This window comes from Hypomesus transpacificus, chromosome 8 (assembly GCF_021917145.1).
Source record: "Hypomesus transpacificus isolate Combined female chromosome 8, fHypTra1, whole genome shotgun sequence".
Classification (NCBI taxonomy): Eukaryota; Metazoa; Chordata; class Actinopteri; order Osmeriformes; family Osmeridae; genus Hypomesus; species Hypomesus transpacificus.
Window position 1 is genome coordinate 13,048,073 of NC_061067.1, and position 20,641 is coordinate 13,068,713.

The 20,641-nt window shown below is 42.1% G+C and overlaps 1 protein-coding gene across 1 annotated transcript in view; it reads right to left on the reverse strand.

Moving 5' to 3' along the window:
- The window catches only part of nsmaf (neutral sphingomyelinase (N-SMase) activation associated factor), a 133,921-nt gene that overhangs the window by 4,961 nt on the left and 108,319 nt on the right, over nucleotides 1-20,641 (reverse strand). Inside the window, exons 26-29 of the mRNA XM_047024525.1 lie at nucleotides 11,231-11,354; nucleotides 9,998-10,081; nucleotides 9,769-9,919; nucleotides 9,235-9,337 (exon numbers count right to left, since the gene is read on the reverse strand). Coding sequence (XP_046880481.1) covers nucleotides 9,235-9,337; nucleotides 9,769-9,919; nucleotides 9,998-10,081; nucleotides 11,231-11,354 — 462 coding nt within the window. The remainder of the gene's footprint in view (nucleotides 1-9,234; nucleotides 9,338-9,768; nucleotides 9,920-9,997; nucleotides 10,082-11,230; nucleotides 11,355-20,641) is intronic.

Sequence of the window (20,641 nt, forward strand, 5' to 3'; positions counted from 1 at the left end):
GTGATGCTAACTGATCCTATCAAAGCATGCTTAATTGTTCTTTATCGCCCACCAGGGCCGCTTGCTGACTTTGTGGAGGAGCTAGACATGCTGCTCAGCGTCCTCCCGGATGATGGAACCCCCCTGATAGTCCATGGGGACTTCAACATCCACCTCCAAGGAACGCAGGTCGTCGACTTCTTGTCTCTCCTGACCTCCTTCGACCTGACGCTGCTGAGTGCACCGGCAACCCACAAGGTTGGCAAACAGCTAGACCTCATCTTGACATGTAACTGTATCACTGACTTAAACTCTGTAACCCCACTGCACATTTCGGATCACTACTTTATCCAATTCTCTATCTCTCTCCCTCCAACTCTTCCTACCTCCCCTCCCCTCGTAACTTTCCGACGCAACCTCCGCTCCCTATCCCCCCCATTTCTCCTCTATTGTAACATCCTCCCTCCCTCCCATTGACAGGTTCTCGTCCCACCCCACTGACACTGCCACTAACACCCTGTTAACCACCTTAACTGCATCACTTGACTCTCTCTGTCCCCTGTCAACCAGGCCTGCACGACCTTCTCCCTCCTGCCCGTGGCTTACAGATGTTATTCGTGAAGAACGGTCCACCCTTCGGGCAGCTGAGAGGAGATGGCGCAAGTCCAAAGACGGTCTGGACCTTGATAAGTATCACTCCCTCCTTAAATCCTTCTCTTTTCACATAACTGGTGCTAAAACCCACTACTTTCTGAACAAAATTAACTCAGCTTCAAACCCCCACAAACCTTTTTCTACGTTCTTCACCCTTCTTAACCCCCCCCCCCCCCCCCCCTCCACCCTGACAGCAGACAACTTCTACTCCTTCTTTGAGAAAAAAGTCGCAGACATTAGCAGTCGGTTCCCTAAACCCACTTTTCCTACCCCCTCACCCTCCATGACTGACTCAACTAAATGTCTAAACTCTTTCTCTACCCTATCCGAGGCAGAGATCTCTGACCTCATTCTCTCTCATCGCCCCACCTCCTGTCCTCTTGATCCAGTCCCCTCTCTTTCAAACTATCTCTCCTTCCATCATAACTTTTCTTCTCCATGTCCTAAACTCCTCTCTTACCTCCGGAACCTTTCCCTCTGCCTTCAAACAGGCCAGAATTAGCCCTCTACTCAAAAAACCCTCCCCTAACCCTGCTGTTCTCCAGAACTACAGACCGGTATCACTGTTACCCCTCTTTTCAAAAACAATTGAACGGGCTGTATCTAACCAACTGTCAAACTTTCTCGCTCAGAACAACCTGCTGGACCCCAACCAATCGGGCTTCAAGACTGGCCACTCCACAGAGACTGCCCTCCTTTCAGTCACCACTGCCCTCCAGTCTGCTCATCCTACCTGTCGGGAAGATCCTACCAGGTCTCCTGGGGAGGCAGACTGTCAGAATGCCAGCTCTCCACTGGTGTCCCACAGGGCTCCGTCCTTGGACCCCTCCTCTTCTCTCTGTACACCACCTCACTTGGACCAATCATCACCTCCCATGGCTTCTCCTACCACTGCTACGCTGACGACACGCAGCTGTACCTGTCATTCCCTCCGACCGATCCGGGGATCTCAGCTAGGATTGAGGCCTGCCTCGCAGACATCTCCGCCTGGATGACTGAGGACCACCTCCAGCTGAACCTTGCCAAAACGGAACTTCCCATCATCCCGGCCAAACCCTCCATCTCCCATGACTTCTCAATCACCCTGGGATCTGCGACGGTGACCCCCTCATCCTCTGCCAGGATCCTTGGGGTTACCATGGATGACGAGCTCTCCCTCACGGCCCACATTGCTGCGGTCTCCCGGTCGTGTAGATTCACCCTCTACAACATCCGGAAGATCAGGAGATACCTGTCTGAGCACTCCACCCAGCTGCTTGTCCAAGCACTTGTCCTCTCCAAGTTGGACTACTGCAACTCGCTGCTCGCCGGTCTCCCAGCATGCGCAACCCACCCTCTTCAGAGGATTCAGAACGCAGCGGCCCGCCTGGTCTACAATCTACCCAGACGCTCCCACGTTACCCCGCTCCTCATCTCCCTCCACTGGCTACCCATAACGGCCCGCATCAGATTCAAGACCCTGGTACTGACCGTCCGAGCAGTGAACGGGACTGCACCCGACTACATCAAGTCTCTCCTGCAGCCTTACACCCCCACCCGCCACCTACGGTCTTCTTCAGACAACCGCCTGGTGGTCCTACCGCTCAAGACCGCCCGGTCCCAACACAAGCTCTTCTCTTGCCTGGCCCCCCAGTGGTGGAATCAACTCCCCACCTCCATCAGAGACACAGACTGTCTCTCCACCTTCAAGAGAAGGCTCAAGACGCACTTGTTCCCGGAGTACAACGGTACTTAGGAATGGTTTGCTGAACCCAACGCTAGTTTCCTCAAGGATCACAATGACTCTTGCTTAGACTGTTGCTCTTGTTGGTTAGTGGTAGCTGATTCAAACTGTTGTATTCTATTTTAGTTAATCCTATTTTTATTGCTTTCCTACAGCTACACTTGCACTTAGAGATTCATGTTGTGTAATTGTAACTTGCTTAACTACATGCTCTTATGGTTTCTTCCCTTTAGCACTTATTTTTTGGTTGTTCACAATGTGTACTTCTTGTTTTTGGCTACCCGCAATGCTTTGGGGCTTGTTGTTATTATCAGTGACCTATGCACTTTGTAAAGCTCTCTCTTGGAAGTCGCTTTGGATAAAAGCGTCTGCTAAATGAATAAATGTAAATGTAAATCTGAATTAAAATGGAACGAGAAATAGGCAGTGTTGTCACTGAAAATTTTCTTATTTTATTGATGAAACAGCTAATTTGTAAATTTGCTCTGACTTTTCGATAACCTAGCTAGCATCTCGGTGCAGTGCAGACACTAGTTAACATTAGGTACTGTAAGTTAGCAAGGGCTACAGAAAACGGAAAATTACAGGTAGAGGGACCATTTTTTAGCTTTGTTATCTAGTTTTTGTAGTTACTCATTGTTATCATAATGCTTCGAGTCTGGGAAAACCCTAACCATCTCAATTCATTCTCCGTCCTTGCGTCCTTGCAAGACCATTCTCGCAAGGACGCTTGCAAGAACGTTCTTCAAAAGAATCTACTTGCGTTCTCAGCGTTCTTCGGATTGATAAACAGCCATTCTCTGGCATTAGCACCCCTTTTCCTGCATGTCGCATATTGGAAATGCTTTGCGATACAGCGCAAAGCGGGACAGGTGGTCACCAAGCCCCCACCCCTCGCCCCTCGGCTTGAAGCAACGGCCCCGGTGGATGTAGGTTTCCGACTCTTCCGGTCGTTTTTATTCTATTAACTCCAGTCAACATTTACAAAACTATCTCCCCCAATAATTTTTGTTGGATTCTCGCACCTGCCTCATACTACTAGCTTTTTCATAGAATAATTTTTCCCAAAATGGGTACACTAGCACCCCATTTATGTGCTTACGTTATTTTAAAACAGATTAGATTTTTCGTAAAAACGTTAATGACATGATGGCTAATATATTATGTTAAGCGCGAGCATAGATTGTTGACGTCTGTCTGGAGCAAAGACGAAGATTATTACTTTAACCGGTAACCACAATAGGAAATTATATAGGCCTATATTTAAATAATATTAGTCTTGCTTTCAGAAGCTTTTGTTAAACACACCCATTATTCTTTTTTTGATCGTGTCATCAAGCAAGACTGCTTTTGTGGGACAATGAAGGTCCTCAGTGACTATGTTTCACCCCCACTTACATCTGATGGAAACGTCTTGTAGCCTATATGGTTCTGCGAATATTCCCCTTTCAAAGGCAAATGTTCAATAAAGTATATTTTAGACACAGTTCTCAAGCTTTTATTTATTACATTATTACCAAGTCTTGTTAGATCACGTTATATCCATTAATAGGCATTTGGTTTTGTAGGATGAACATATAAAACACAGGCCATATTTCTACACTGATGTTAAATTGAAGGCAGTGTGAATTTCGTGGCATTTCGTTTGAATATAAAGTTGACAGTAAGCTATGGTAAATCTGCATTATGGAAGATTTCGGTTACCAAAATAACTATTAAGATTTCTTTGCCTGGCGAGAACAACGACGGAGCTGTCTATGTTAACAGTTTATTTCATCCGATGCAATGGGTTGGAAATCATACTCATATCACGAAGAAAAAAAGCAACATATGCGATGAGTTCCATCTAGAATAGCCCTATATGTAGCCCTATAGCCTATTTCTAAAAAACAAGTGAAAAGAATACTATACAATGACGGAATACATTTCCGTTAAGTTTGCATCATGTGTCTGATTCTTATCGGACATGTACCCCATTCTGCCCATAGATTCTGCAACTGCAATGCCTTAGCTCACACGCTCGTAACCATATAAATATATGCTCGCGACTGGTTGTCGCAAAGTATGACGTGTACAGCTAGTTGCAAGCGTGCACAAGGTCTCGGAGCTAGGGAAAAAAAGAGCCACTGTTTAAAGCTAGACCGGAAGACACGGAAGTGGAAAGATGGCCGCGTCCAGTCTCGCGCTCTCGCTTGCCTCACTGCGCCACTGAGCACTTAGTATCATTAGTAAAGCATTAGTAAAGCTAAACCCTAAACCTAAACCCTAGCCCTAAACCCTAACCCTAACTGTGTGAACAAATGCTTTACTAATGATACATTTTGTATAAACAATAAATAACTAATGGTGAACAAACCGTTAACTAATAGGTAACAAATTGGTGAATAAATTATGAATTTGGTGAGCTCATCTAAAGTGTTACCAAATTCTTTTTTGGCGGGCATTGTTGTTTCCAACTGGAATCGCCTGATAACCGTATTGGAGGCAGCCACGTTCGGTAAGTCCTATTTTTACACATTTTAAGCTAGAATCAATGATTGGGTTCGTGAAAGTACACTACTCTTGAATTATGGTGAAGGTTTGAGCACTTTGACACCTTTAGATCGTGAGTTTGAAGTGATGGAAAACCGAACTCGAAAAGTAGCTAGCTTTTTCCCTCTGTGAAATTAGTGAATCATTTAGCATGTCGGCGAATTCATCAAAAAGGTAGGAGGGCAGCTTTTAGGAGAACAACTGATTCCCCACAGACCTGTCGGCTCAGAATTTTGATTAGGTTGTGAAAGTCTTTGTAATAAACCTATGCGCCAGGTAGACCGCATAGGCTTAGGCGGCAGCCATGTTTTGGTCGCATCATGTTCATAAGTTCATAAGTTCATAAGTTCAAAAGCCTGCTGAAGATAGCCAGTATATAGGATCTTTCAAAACAACCCTATTTCATTCGTCATTTGCCTGAGAAAGCGACCTACGTTAGCTAGGCTAGTTACACTTAGTCAGCCTATTTAAAGGTCTCTGACAGTCAGAATCACTGTTTACAGTCAAAGGTCGAGCTGGTCTTTTGTCAGATGTGTATATATTTACCAGTTTAGAGCTAAATATTCCTCACAGAACCTGAAATTGAACCAGATGTTTTGAGTGACTTTGCATGTCCGGGTCTCCATCAGGTCACCACATTTGGATTCAAGTTCAAGTAATGCCACTGCATTTCAAAGTCAAAACTGTAGTTCATGTCAAGTGTAGATGTAAAAAGCTTAATTTTTCACAACTGACATGGATCCTTTCTTCACTTTTACAGGTCTGGAGGGTCATGCAGAGGCCTGCTTAACAGAGTTCAACAGAGGATGTTGAACTACCTGAACTTGCTGGACTACCCCCTTCCAGCTGGACAGCTTCTCTTCAGCCCTGAACCCAGGACAGCTTCATCCAGCTGGCCTGCTCTGACTGCAGGCCCTGCTTGCCCCTGCCTGCCAGCCCTCCAGAGACAGACAGTCACCCCACAGACACAGTAGCTCTGCAGACTGCTTTTTTGAGGACATTGAAGAAAAAGGACAAACCACCATTTTTTACTTTGATGAAAGTCTAAATGTTTCATCCTTTCCATGTCCCAGCATGCCATGCTGCTGACTTTTAGTGTCTTAACTAATGAAACCAGTTCAAGTTATAGACTTTTGACCTGAATCCAATGATTAGTCATCTGAATAAAAACCACTCAAGAGAAGTACTGCTTCTTGGATGATTTGTGCTCCACATCAGTTCATCTCACACATTTGCCTTTGTTTCCATGGGATTCATGGCATTGCAAGTTTCTGCTCCACCATTGTGTAATACAAAATAATAACTTCGGACAGCAATTCCATTTTAGTGTTATCCTTTCGCATACACACATTTAGTCAATGTTCTTAAACTCAATCGATTGTTGTCATTTTACCATACTGTTCATATTAAACAGACATCAGTGTTTGGGAAGATTACTGTATATTTCCACTTTTGATTTGTATTTCCATCGTAAATTTGGTCTTTAATTTCAATTGGAAATGGTATTAAAAGGTCTTAAAAAGTCTTACATTTAATTTGTTTACACCTGTAGACACCCTGTGAAGCCCCCACCCCCCCAATCCCCACTCCAGAGACAGTTGGTGACAGAGAGGTGCAGACATTAAGTTAAACATAGTTATGCCTTAAGAGTAGAGTAAAAAATAGAGACTAAATGTGTAAATGGATGTTGAAACTCACTACTGTAGATAGTTTTGTCATTCACATAGCAATCACAGTGACATCAACAACATGACTTTGGCATCAACAACATGACTTTGAATACCTTATTCTAGACTAATAGGCCTACATTAAACAAATGGTTTTGGCATTAACATGCTTTTCGAGACACCTGCTTTGACGACTTCTGTTTTGATTAAAGAGACTAAAATAACATTTTCATTGACTTAAACTAGAATAAATGTCATCAGTTTTCGTCGACTAAAACTAGATGAAAATTGTCATGGATAAGTCTGACTAAAATAAGGCTAAAATGCTCAGACTTTTAGTCGACTGAAACTTGACTAGACTAAAAAGAGTATGAACGTGACTAAAACTAATAAAAACTAAAATGACAGCTTGGAAGCTTATTATTGGATGGCAATGTTCCCCGTTAACATAATTGATGTGAACTGAAGGCAAAGCAAGGCTAGGTTATTTTTATATATATATATATATATAGGCCTTGCACAATTCATACACAGTGGCAATTCAAAGTGCTTTACAAATGAGCAGAAGTGTAAGTGTAGTGTGTATTTATTAAAACGAACAAACATATAATTGTGTAAAATAATTTAAATTATTAGTTGCAAAATTATAAAGGAGAGAAATATTCAATTTTAAATTACAAAAGACGATAAACGGTATAACTACTTATTTTGCGCTAACATGTCAGCTCTCAATTGTGTTTAAGAGTGCTCTTGGGTGTGCGTACATTTTTTCTTACCTAACAACAAATCCCCAATAAGGAAACATTGGTGAATACCAGAATCTGATTAAGTGGGGTTTAAGAACAAATTTGTTCTTAAGAACATTTGGTGAATGAGGCCCATTGCCCTCCCAATCAGTTGTATCATTCAGCTATGTTTTCCCAAAGCGGGCTGTCCAATCCATGGCCCCCTGTGCTGTGCACTGTAAAATTCTCCCAGGATTAAATGAGAAAAGTTGGAATGCTAAACCCTCACATAACAATGTGTAATTTCTGAGTTTATATTATATACATGAACCCAACATTCAACAACATTTTGTAGTTACTGTGAAAGAATGTATATGGGTTCGAGAGTAATTTGAATTACAATGTTTTATTTGTCTATTGTTAAGGAACATCCGGAGACTTTAGTTGGGGCAACAGGCTCAGGCTGAAAGGGAATCTATATTTATGACCTAAGGGGAAGTTCTTCAAAGGGTCAGTTGGAGACATACAGTAAGGTACAGTAAGGTACATGAAGCAGCTGTTTGACCTTTTGCTGTTGAGACCTTTAGTAGCTTACAGTACATTGAGGAGAAGCGTGAGTTCATTGTTTGTATTAATTATCAGTTGTTTAGAATGACAGATGTTGTGAGTCTATACAAGACTGGGTGTTTATTTGAGTTGGTATCACTCAGCTGGACAACATTAGCCATACGTGTCCTGCAGTAGATCGATCACAGAGCGATCTGTTAGGTAATGTACCGTACATACAGAATAAATTATTTTTATTAATCCGGCATTCTGACTATTCGAGTACATTTGAATCTTGAATAGGGGTTATACGCAACATTCTTCCGGGTTCTACAAAACAGATGTAACTACTTCCGGCCGGCCGCTTTTGAGGTAAACACAGCGTAGTAACGGCCACCTACTATAGCCGGTGTTTAAAGGAGCTACCCTTATTTACAATTTCCCATGTACACAGGATTGCCAAACGGACTTCCAGAGCCCCGAGTACCCTGGGGAGTAGCCTTTTTTTTTGCTCGCAGACGATTAAAACAGTCAAACGAAGACTGTACTTGTAGAAGTCCAAGTGGACTCAAAGAATGCAGTGTTTGGCAATCAACTGCAACAACTACCAGTGTGACAGTATTTATTTACATGTCAATTTTGTCGGTAACGTAATCTTGTACACCTGCTAACTTTAAAGTTTTTTTTGGCCTAGTAGTAGGCTAGTAAACGTCATTCCTTCTAGGAATTACGTTTGGTCCTAGCTATAGAAACCAGAATAATGATATGGATATGACACTAAATTAAAATGAGCTTCTTAAATTAATTTACTGAATTCATATGTTTCATTGATAACTTAGCACTAGTTGTGTAGCTATGTAGCCTACTGTAACGTTGTAGTTAATGTGTAGAGCTAGTGTTAGTGCTACCTCCTGGGATAGGTCCTAGCTATAGAAACCAGAATATGATATGGATATTACACTAAATTAAAATGAGCTTCTTAAATTAATTTGCTGAATTCATATATTTAATTGATAACTTAGCACTAGTTGTGTAGTTAATGTGTAGAGCTAGTGTTAGTGCTACCTCCTGGGAAACGGTCGAAGGGTTAGGCTATTATAACGTTATATTAACTCATCATTTTATTCCTGTCACACTTAGCCTAATGTAGAGAGCAATACAACTTATAAAATCCTTGAACTTCCCTGTCAATATAAGTTATTTGGATCACCTAGCGCTGCAGATGTGTACAGAAGTGAGAAGCGGAAACTGGAATCTGTTTTCCGGTTCGAACGCTGAGCGCTCCGCATAACCCCTATTGAATACACTTGTCTTCGTATTTTCCACCACAGTTACATTATCATCATTACATTATCATACATTATCATTATTAGTTACATTATCTTGAACGAAAACCATATGATCTCACCTCTGCTCCTCTTCAGCTTGCAAAGATAAGATCAGCATGCCCGTTTGGACGTCAAGCATCTTCAGACAGAAGTCCTCTCCTACACTCAATATATGTCTACTATCTGAGAAAAAATGCAGAAAACTTGTAAGGGAACACAAATCTATCTTTTACAACTTGGGTCATTGTATGATGGGAGAACAAATAAAGACCCTTGTAAACAAACAACTAAATCACACATTTTGGAACACCTTATAATGTTTGCAAATCTTCATAAAGGTTGCACGTGTTTAAAATCAAAACATTTCTAGCCTGAATTGAGGAATTTTCAGCAGGAAGTCAGCTCAGTACTTTGGTCGTCGTGCCAACTGCCTATTGTACATACTTTATAGCTGCTCTTCAGATAACTGAAACTGAAACTTAACTGATTTGATATTATTAGAATTGGCACTCGAGACCTACAATGCATTCCTAACTTCCAAGCTAACTGTCATACTATAATAAAGAGGAATGTTGCCTTTTTATAAGTTAAACAAACAGACTGAGGACACATACCAGGACTAAAGGCTATGTCGTGGATGGTTCCTGTGTGGCAGTTGACTTGATGTAGTAATGCAAAGGTAGTAGTGTCCCAAATGCTTGCAGTTCCATCCTTAGATCCAGATACCAAAAGGGTACCAGCTGGATTCAAGCTGATTGTATTTACCTAAAAGCATAAAATACCTTTCTCATTGTAAAAGAAAACACTAATTTACAATGATCTGCTATTTGAAAAGACACTCACCCCCGCATCATGTTCAAACTCTGCTAGCAACTGAAGCTGGCTCCTTTTTGTTCTTGAGATATCAGCACACGTACATTTCCACACCTGAAATCAAGCAAAGTAGTATCTCTCTAATAATGCCAGGAATCTCTGTCTCTGTGTGTGTGCATCTGTCTGTCTGTGTATTTTTTTAAGGGATTTTAGGGTAGCAAGTTTCTCACGATTAACTTGAGACCTGGCTCCTCTTTATAATCCAATGGAGTGCAGTGGATGGAATTGACGTTGTTCGTATAAGCAGTTTGACATTTCCCCTCCAAAATTGCCACCAGTTTGGCTTGCTGTTTTCAAACTCGACTCTGCCATCTTGAGTTGACTGAGCTATACTAAGCTAGCTCTCGCTAGCCGAAACAATATAGATATAGCAAGCCGAAAAAAAAGCATAAGACTTGAACAATATTATTTAAATCCAAGACTATTTTACAGATGAAATACTGGCTAGCTAACTAACAAAAATACTAAAGTGAATTGGTTTGTTTCAGTAGAAGTAGCAGGAAGGTTATTAGCTACAATTGTTGCAGTGTAGACCAATGGCTCTGGACTACACAAAGCCACAACGGTTTAGCCTAGAAAGACAACAGGGATTAGATTTGTATTGCTTTAGGCATCATCACTTGCTGGACAACCTTTCAATTGGCAATTCCCCCCCAAAAATTGGGGTACACCATAGCCTACAGTTATTTAGAAGCAAATTCGCTTATAGAACCAATATGGCCAGGTTAGCAGTGCTGGCATATGAATCAGCTGCTTTCAAAGTATTTATGGATGAAATGCTGGGAGCTGGCTGGATAACAGAACGACAATATAAAGTGGATAGTTTAAGTATAGATCAGTGAAATTAATGTGTTTACTGATGTCAAAACTGCCTGCACCTTGCAACTGTGCTACAACATTATAATCACCAGCTGCATTACAGCTCTCCTCGGTCATTGTCTTATTACTGTGAATGCGATACAGAAAATATATATTTTACAGCATTGCATGGCACAAAGGAAAATTACAAACTTTAATGTAAACATAGCAAACACCCCTTAGGCAGAACTGTACATGGACGCACTGTATGGTGAATTAGGCCTACAACTAAGCACTTCTGATCCTTGATCTACTTGCAGTACTGTCTATAATGCTTTGGATAAAAGCGTCTGTAAGCTAAGGTATGTAAACAAGTACTTCTCAAACTTGTTTTGCAACCCATACCTTCACAGTGGAGTCCCAGGATGCAGTGTAAAGCTGGTCGTTCATCCAACACACTTTGCTGACCGCATCATCATGTCCCATCAAAGTATCCTGCCGTCTACCATAAGGTATGGAGTAAAAATACCTACAAAGCAAGAACAATGATAGAAATAGGAAATAAATAATAATAAATGATCACAGAGGTATCTACATTATACATTTGGTAAAACTTTACACAAAGGTTCCATTACAGTGTTTCCTCTATGTTGATTTATTTTCCTCTGTAATGTTTCCGTGTGTCGATTGTTGTTTGTTCAATAACGAGACAGTTAGATTGATTTGGATGCTTTACTGACGGACATCACTTGCATGCATCTGCTTTATACATCAGGCGGAACTGTACTAACCTTGTCCACTAGTGGGTGCTTACGTCACTACGCAGACAGCGTATCTCAACATCACATCACTCATCTTTCTTTTTTTGTTTTCTTTTTTTTTGTTTAGACAACCTGTCTATCAATGGACATAAACACAATTCCATATATGATCAAACTATTCTGGCAAACTGAGAATTATTGCCTTGAAAACATAAGTGGGGACACTCAAAACATCAGCACCACATTTCACATTGCATACACTTGGAGATACAGAACATATCATATGAAGTTGACATATTCTTCTGCAATCTTGGAGGCTCTTGTGCTCCCGGATGTCTGAATTGGTATTGGATGTCGAGACATGTAATCAGCAGGGTTGTCTGCTCCCTTTCTGTACACAATCTTGAAGTCGTATGGTTGGAGTCGGAGTCCCCATCGCTCTATCCGAGCATGTGGCTTTGACTTTGGGTTATTCCATATCAGCTCCAATGGCTTGTGGTCAGTCACAAGAGTAAACTCATTACCGTAGAGGTATAGGTGGAAGTGCTCACAGCTCCAGATGATCGCTAGGGCCTCGCGCTCTGTCTGTGAGTAGCGCCTTTCAACATCTGTCAGTGCCCGACTGGCATACGCTATGACATGCTTCTCTCCCTTGTCTGTTTGACAAAGAATCGCACCCAAACCACATGGGCTGGCATCCACAACGAGTTCAGTGTCCTTTTTCGGGTCAAAATAGGACATGGTAGTGTCGCTGGTGAGACGCTCCTTGAGTGTCTGTAGTGCAGCTGAATGCTCAGCACCCCAATTCCAAAGTGCTCCTTTCTTGGTGAGCTCCCTGAGTGGTGCAGTGATGGTGGAGAAGTCTTTAATAAATCTGGAGCAATAGTTTGCCATACCGAGAAGGCTTCTGATTTCGGCAGGGTCTTTGGGATCTGATGCTTTATGTATGACTGCCAGTTTGCGAGGATCAGCTGAGATGCCATCAGCTGAAAAGATAAAGCCAAAGAATTCCAGTCGTTGCTTGTTAAGCTCGCACTTGTTGCGATTCAATGTGAGGCCACATTCTTTGAGTCTGGAAAAGACTGCTCGCAAGGCATCGTCATGGGCTTTTTGTGATGAGCTGTACACAATGATGTCATCGCTTAAATTCTTGACACCAGGGATGCCGTGCAATACCTGGCAAATGGTGTTCTGGAAGACCTCAGCAACTGATGATATGCCGAAACTCAGTCTTTTATACCGTCTCAGGCCCAGGTGAGTTGTAAAGGTTGTGATGTATCGGCTATCCGGATGCAGCTCTAACTGATGGTAGCCTTTGTTGAGATCTAATTTTGAAAATACCCGTGCCCCAATTAGCTCATGGATCACGTCGTCCATTGTGGGCGTGAGGTGACGTTCAACACAGATCCGTACTTGATCGGGGTCCTTAGGCTTCAGCGGGGTAACAATTGGAGAAACCCAGGGTGTTGGCCCGGTCACTCGTTCAATTATGTCGTCTTCTTCCAGCTTTCGTAGTTCTTCTTCGACCTTCTGTCGGACGTGGAAAGGAAACTTTCTGTGTGGTTGACACGTTGGCTGTACCTCAGGATTGATGTGTAGCTTCACACGGAAATCTTTGAGCTTGCCTATACCAGTGAACAGTTCAGGATGACTGTCAATCAACTCGTCTGAGACACTCCTAATGGTGGGGTCCACTGCATTGATAATCTGTATTAGGCCAAGCTTGCTAGCTGTGTCATAACTCAAAAGAGAGTGTCCACTGCCCTTCAGCACATAGAAAGTTGCCTGTGTGTTTCTGTCCTTTGCTTTCACAGAGCACTCAAAAACACCCATAATAGGCAAAGCATGTTTGGATCCATATGAAAATATTTTGATATTGGCAACCTTCATTTCTGGCTGTGGCCAGAGCATATTGTATATGTTTTCACTGATTATGTTAACTGCTGCTCCAGAGTCGATCAACACTTCAACTTGCATGTCATTGAGCAGTATAGATGTTCTGGGGTGTTTGGGGCAGGCTTCACCATTAACTGAAAACACATACTGATCATCACTGCTTGATGAGTCCCTTTGTGTACCACACTCTGATGCAGTCACTCGATTTACACGTCTTGTGCTTTTCTGTTGTCCATATGTGGTGTCTTTGTTATGATCATGACGTACCTTTCTGTCTTGAGCTGATTTTCTTTGGTTTGAGCGGCACACCTTTGCGAAATGGTTTGGTTTTCCACATACATTGCAGGCCTTGCTTTTTGCTGGACAATCTCCTCTGTGAGGATATCTCCCTCCACAGTTTCTGCATTGTGTGTCGGTTTGCATTTTTGTTTCCCCTCTGATCATTCATTTGTAGCTCATATTTGTGTTCAATTGCGTTGACAGCAGTGGATGTACCTTGTTCAATGCCCTCTGCCTGCTGCTCTGATATTTCTAGCGTTCTCCCAAAATTCAGCAGAGTCTTGAGGAAGTGCAGCTTTGGATGAGCTGGGCTTTTATCTCACTGTCCACATCGGTAAACTCACTGTCCCTGGAAAGCATGCGTAACCTCGTGTGATATGTGTCCAGATTTTCTCCTTGTTCCTGTGCGACTTTTCTAAACTTGTACACAAGATATTGAGTGTTTTTCTTTGGGGTGAAGTATCCATCCAGTTTCGGTTTTGTTGTTTCAAAATCATCATCTTCACCGGCAAGCGTGTCGTATATGTCATCAGGGCCGTAACTACCATTGAGGACACCGAGGTCGTGTCCTCGGTATTTTTTTTCGTATTTCAGTTTTTTTTTGTGCTTAAATCGTGGTATATAAACTCAAAATAAAGTACACGTGAAACTGACTGCAGGACGATGATCTTGGTCTCCCACAAACCGTAACGTGATTTTATACTTGAAGAGCCGAGTAGCTCAAGAGTTTGGACATACGTGCTGCGCGTCATCAACAAAACGTACTGTCGTTATGGTAACCACCAAACACAAGTCGGACGCTGATGTTACCACCATAGACATACCGCTACTGTTAGTGAATAGTCTATGTTAGTTACAGTCACTGGAAGAGGAGCGCAGCAAACTAAACATGTAGGTTAAGAGAAGTTTAAGTGGCAGATGACTGTGAGAAGATTCATTTTCATGTGGAAATATTTGTATTGCAGCAACGTACTACTCGGATAAGGAAACATCAAATCAAAGTTTGGTTAACTCCGTCAGTACCGGTTGTCAATCAATTTCCACCGGTTGAATCAACATTCATTTTGCGATTGATATGTCATTGATGTGATTGATTGAAAATGAAATTCAGTGGCAATTGGGAAATATCAAACTGACTCGCTATCGCTCGGTCGATACGTTCCAGCCTCAGTTTGATATTTCCTGGCATGACCGAACGGTCGAGGTTAGTAAGTAGTTTATTATATGGCAATTTTAGATTATTTTCATTTTGTAAACGAAAATAAATGGTACCTTTGGGCTAATTGTAGCTAGCTCTCAAGTCTTCTCACGGTGTGTTTCATGTGTTGCCAAGCAACTCATTACTTTTTATAGAAAGCGGACAACATGGTTCTGCTAAAATGGCTTTAATTTCATCACAAAATAACGACACAAGTGATTCAAAGAGTCTGGTCTTCATCCTCACTTTTGATGACAAAGCTTTTCAGCATCATCTGGATAGTAAAACTCAGCAGCTGACTCGTCCATATCGCTCATTTTGAAGCTGACGTCAGAGGGCAATACGGATCCGTATTGACCGGCGAGGAGGGCAATACGCGGCTGGGGTGACTACTCATTATCCAATCAGAACGCTCGTACCGTCGTTGCCATATAATAATAATTTTAAAAAAATTGTGGTAACTTGCCCTTACTTCATGAGTCCCATAAAGGTCCTTCAAAAAGCCTCAGAATGCCCCATGTTTACCTCAAAATTTCAAAAGCTCCACACCGCCCCATATTCAAAAGTCATAATGATGATGTTTTTGCTCCTTAAGACTCAATAAGAGAAAATGGCCATATTTAAATAATGTAATTTAAAAAAATTCCGGGGGAGCATGCCCCCGAACCCGCCTAGAAGTTCTGACTCATGACCTCAGTATTTTTTGGGCCCTGCGTACGGCCCTGTATGTCATGAACACGTTCCCCAGCTAAGTGCAAAAGAAGCGCACTTTTCCTTCCATCATTCATAATGTTCATTGCAACTAGAACGTTTTCAAAGCGCTGGATCCACTTACTCCATCTCGTTCCGACTGAAGTTGGATCAATCTCTGTATCGAACGGCAGAATAGCAGCATGGCTTATGGCAGAGTTCATCATTTTTACGTTGGTAGTTTCTTAACATCCAGGGTACGTTATTGACTGGTTGCCTAGCTTTTAGCTTCCAAACTCACGTTGCGAGTTGACTGTTCGGCATCGGTTTTTCTCCTTTCCTTTTTAAATATTCTTCACGCGAATATCCATTTGAATCCTCGTCGCCACTGTAATGTTTCCGTGTGTCGATTGTTGTTTGTTCAATAACGAGACAGTTAGATTGATTTGGATGCTTTACTGACGGACATCACTTACATGCATCTGCTTCATACATCAGGCGGAACTTTACTAACCTTGTCCACTAGTGGGTGCTTACGTCACTACGCAGACAGCGTATCTCAACATCACATCCTCCATGAACATTTCTGCCGCCACAATATCAAAAATAGATACTTTGATGGGACATGATGACCAGGCGTACAAAAGGCCATCTATCAGCAGTGATTGAGTGCTTGTCGGAATATCACACGCTTCACACCGCATGCGGGCACTTGCTCCACTTGGCGTTTAAGGGAGAGAAAGAAAAGAGACTACCGCTGTCCGGAGGATAACTAGCCTGTTGAGATTGTGTGTGTGCGTCCTTGAGAACTTTAAGTCGTTTAACTTATGTTGGCCGCGTTTCCCAGATTTGTTAAGAAGCTCTTAACGCTAACAGCGCATTTACACTGCAGCGACACGAATCGCTTGCCATAGCTCGCCTTCCCACAATTCACCACGCTCGGGGCGTATCAAACAGATTAATGTAGAATTGTACCTAGTTCTCTAAAGTCACTGTTGTAGTTTTCATGGCCAAGTGTGCAGACTTGGGTTTACGTACTCGCAACATCGATCAAAATACAACTTCTTTACAAAATATCAAACTGTTCAATAGACATACATGTTGACATTTGTAAAAACGTTTTTACATTAGCGTACTCAAAGTCTCTGCTAATCTGTCGATACAACCAGGGAGTTCCAGCCGGGCTACTACTGTAACTATCTACCAGAACAAAGTTACGTAATGTGAGGAGAGACTGAATTTTAAAGTACAAAAAACCCACCAGGAGCACCAACAACGTCGGCAAACTTGCGCCAGGCCTCATTTCACACAAGCGATTGGTTTCTCCTCCATCTTAAAAACTGAAAGCGAGAAATGTTTACCATGGTTGCTACGTTACGAGAAACAAGAAAACACAGCAATTGGTTGAGAAAATCTCAACTCAATCGCGTCGCCACCCACAATGCACCATGCAAGCGATTCGCCTGGCTCCATTGAAATTTTATGGAAAACATGTTGTTGCTCACATAGCGTTGCAGCAACGTAGTGTAAGGGCTTCTTAGGAGCGTTCTAGAGTGTTGTCAGTTCATTTTAGCCTGTTATTGTATTAGACTATAGTTCTTGCAACAACAAAAAAAAGTTAACTGTTGATTTTCGTTGTTTGTATTCTTCACCTGCTAGCTAAATTGCACGTGGCTGTTGATTCGATAGCGATTGCTGAACACCCATGCTCATGTTTGTATTTAGGTGCATTGTTATGCTGAAGCAGTTACACAGCATTAAGATAATGTAATTAATAGTGGGTTTATTGTTATTATTTGCTACAGAAGGCTGACCTATATGTCAAGATCAAATTATGCATACAGTTCCGTTTCATACGTAAAACATTTGGTGGCGGGGCTGGGGTGGGGGGGGGTTGTTGTTCGGATAGACCTGCCCCCACTGCAAAAAAAATCCTAAAGGAAACACTGCATTAACTACCATACAAATACGTATAGCTTCTATAGTAGTAATACATGGAACAACATTATAGTTACATAGGAACTGCTATGTAGTTACACTGTTTGCATAGTACAAGTTATTGGGTGAAACTGAGTGAAACTTTGTATGGGGGGTTGGGCTTTCCAGGGGTAGGCCAGATGCGCCTGCCAAAGGCGACTGAACTGGCAGCATTCAATAACTCCACATCTAATCTGCGGAAGCATGTTTTGTTAAGTATTTGTGCAATGCCTACTTCAAACAAAGTTTTCATGACAAATGGCAAATTTCCAATTAGCAAAACATGTTTGGTGGCATTGCTAATTTTTTATAGCACTAGCAACCCATAGGACAACGTATGTAGGACACTGGTTAAATTAATTCACATACATCTAATGAGCTCATATCAGTCCCCCAAGGATTTCGCGGGCCTTTTTTGTGATAGTTGCATGAAAGTTGCTCTGTTTTTAGGTGTTTGTTGCGAAACTGCGGGATGAAATTGCGGGAGCAAGTGAAAGTTGCGATAACATTTTTGGAATTTTCCTCTTTGTAATTTGTATTGAGTTATTGGTTGAAAAATAAGTAATTAATAAACATACATTCATTAAAGAATAAAACCATTGAGAAATGGTCCCCTTAATAACCTTACCAACATGCCAAACAAAAGATAACCAGGACTACAAAAAATGTATATATTTTTGTTTGAATATAAAGTCGACTGTAAGCTATGGTAAGTCTGCATTAGATTTCGGTTACCAAAATAACTAAGCTTTCTTTGCCTGGCGAGAACAACAACGGAGCTGTTCATGTTAACAGTTTATTTCATCCGATACAATGCGTTGGAAATCATACTCATATCACGAAGAAAAAAAGCAACATATGTGATGAGTTCCATCTAGAATAGCGCTATATTTAGCCCTATAGCCTATTTCTAAAAAACAAGTAGAAGGAATACTATACAGTGACAGAATACATTTCCGTTAAGTTTGCATCATGTCTCTGATTCTTATCGGACTTTCTGCCCATAGATTCTGCCTTAGCTCACACGCTCGTAACCACATAAATCTATGCTTCCGACTGGTTGTCGCAAAGTATGACGTGTACAGCTAGTTGCAAGCGTGCACGAGGTCTCGGAGCTAGGGAAAAAAAGAGCCATTGTTTTAAAGCTAGACCGGAAGACACGGAAGTGGAAATATGGCCGCGCCCAGTCTCGCGCTCTTGCTTGCCTCACTGCGCCACTGAGCACTTTTCATAGAAATGAATGGGAACGCCATCTTGGAAGACAAAAATAGCTTACTCTAGTTATATTAACTCTATGGCATAGACAGTAGAAGAAAGCACACGCAGCGATTGACTGTTTGGGAAACCCTGGATACAGGACTGTTAATGGTGTGTTTTTTGCCTGGAAGTCTCTAGAAATCTGGCACCTTATTGAACGAAATTAAAAGAGTGAAAGAGTTCACAGACACCGGAATGAACGCGTTCACGCGACAGTATCATTCATCAGGCAGTAATACAGTATGAACGAGTTCAATGAACGCATTACTGATGACTTTTCTGTATGACTTTCGTTCAATGAACGTGTTCAGGCGCAACACTGGATTTAACCCCTACTAGAGAGAGTTGTGGGAGACGACAATGATTGGTCAAAGTTTTTCTTTACCAAAATTGCGGTGATTGGTTAAAATTGCAACGTCGCGCTGAATTCGCGACGTTGCAATAATTGCACAGCTCCCCGTCAAAGATCTAGCACCCCCTCAGCACCTGCATAAAAAATTATCTGGCGCCGTCCCCACCACATTAATTGATGTACTGGTGAAAGCCTTTTCTTTCTTCACAGAGGAAACATTCATTTAAGCTGATGGCTTTCAGTCATGCAAAGAGGGGCCATCAAACCCCAAATCCACAAGCACCGAACCCAAGCAAGCAGGCAAAAATATCAGATGCAATGTCAGTGGGAGCCAACCGCCCTGTGACACAGGAAAAGATCGACAAGCTCATTATTAAGTTAATGAGTTAAGTTAATTTCATGCATTTTCTTTTGTTGAACAACCTGCCTTTAAAGAGCTAGTAGTGGCACTCAATCCCCACATCATGGTCATTTCGAGACCCACAGTCCGGACTAGAATAGCGGAATCTGCTAATCAAATGAGGAAGAATGTGATAATGCAACTTAGTGAAGTCAGCTATGTTGCCACCACCACAGATTGTTGGACTGCGCACCAGCAAAGTTTCTTGGGGTTACAGCTCATTGGATAGATGAGGGAACCTTAGAGAGGAAATCCGCTGCACTTGCATGCTAAAAACTAAAAGGGTCCCACACCTTTGATGTGGTTGCAGGTGCACTTGATGACATTCACTGTCAATATAGAATAAGGGGGAAAGTGGTAAGAACCACCACAGATAGTGGCTTGAACTTTATCAAAGCATTCAGTGTGTTTGGTGAGCAGAGCCAGTCTGAGGATGCAGAGTCAGAATCCGACCAACATTCTTCTGGGGAGGCCCATGTCAACTACCTGGACACCTGCAGCATCCTGGAGGAGGATAATGGCTTGGTGTACCAGCTTCCCACACACCAAAGATGTGCATGCCACTTAAACTTAGTTGCCACAACAGATGCTGACATAGCTGAAAAGAAGAACGATACATACAAGAGGCTATCACGTCAGCCTTTGGGAAATGCCAAGCCATGTGGAACAGGACGGGTCATTCATACATGGCAGCAGAAGTTGCGGAAGATATTTGCCAGCTCCAGCTCATTCGGCCAAATCAAACACGGTGGAATTCAACATTCATGGCTGTGGAGAGAATCATACGGATCATACAAGAGAAAGGGGAGGAGGCGATCAGGAATGTTTGTGAAGAACTCAAATTGAAAATGTGAGCTTAATTAGCATTTTAACAGTATGAAATGTTTATAACAAATGACAAATTACTGACAGGTGAATAACAGTGCATGAAGCTACCTTGTATATTTCCATATTTTCCAGTAGTATGGAATTGTTCAATTACATTTCCATATTTGGCTACACATTG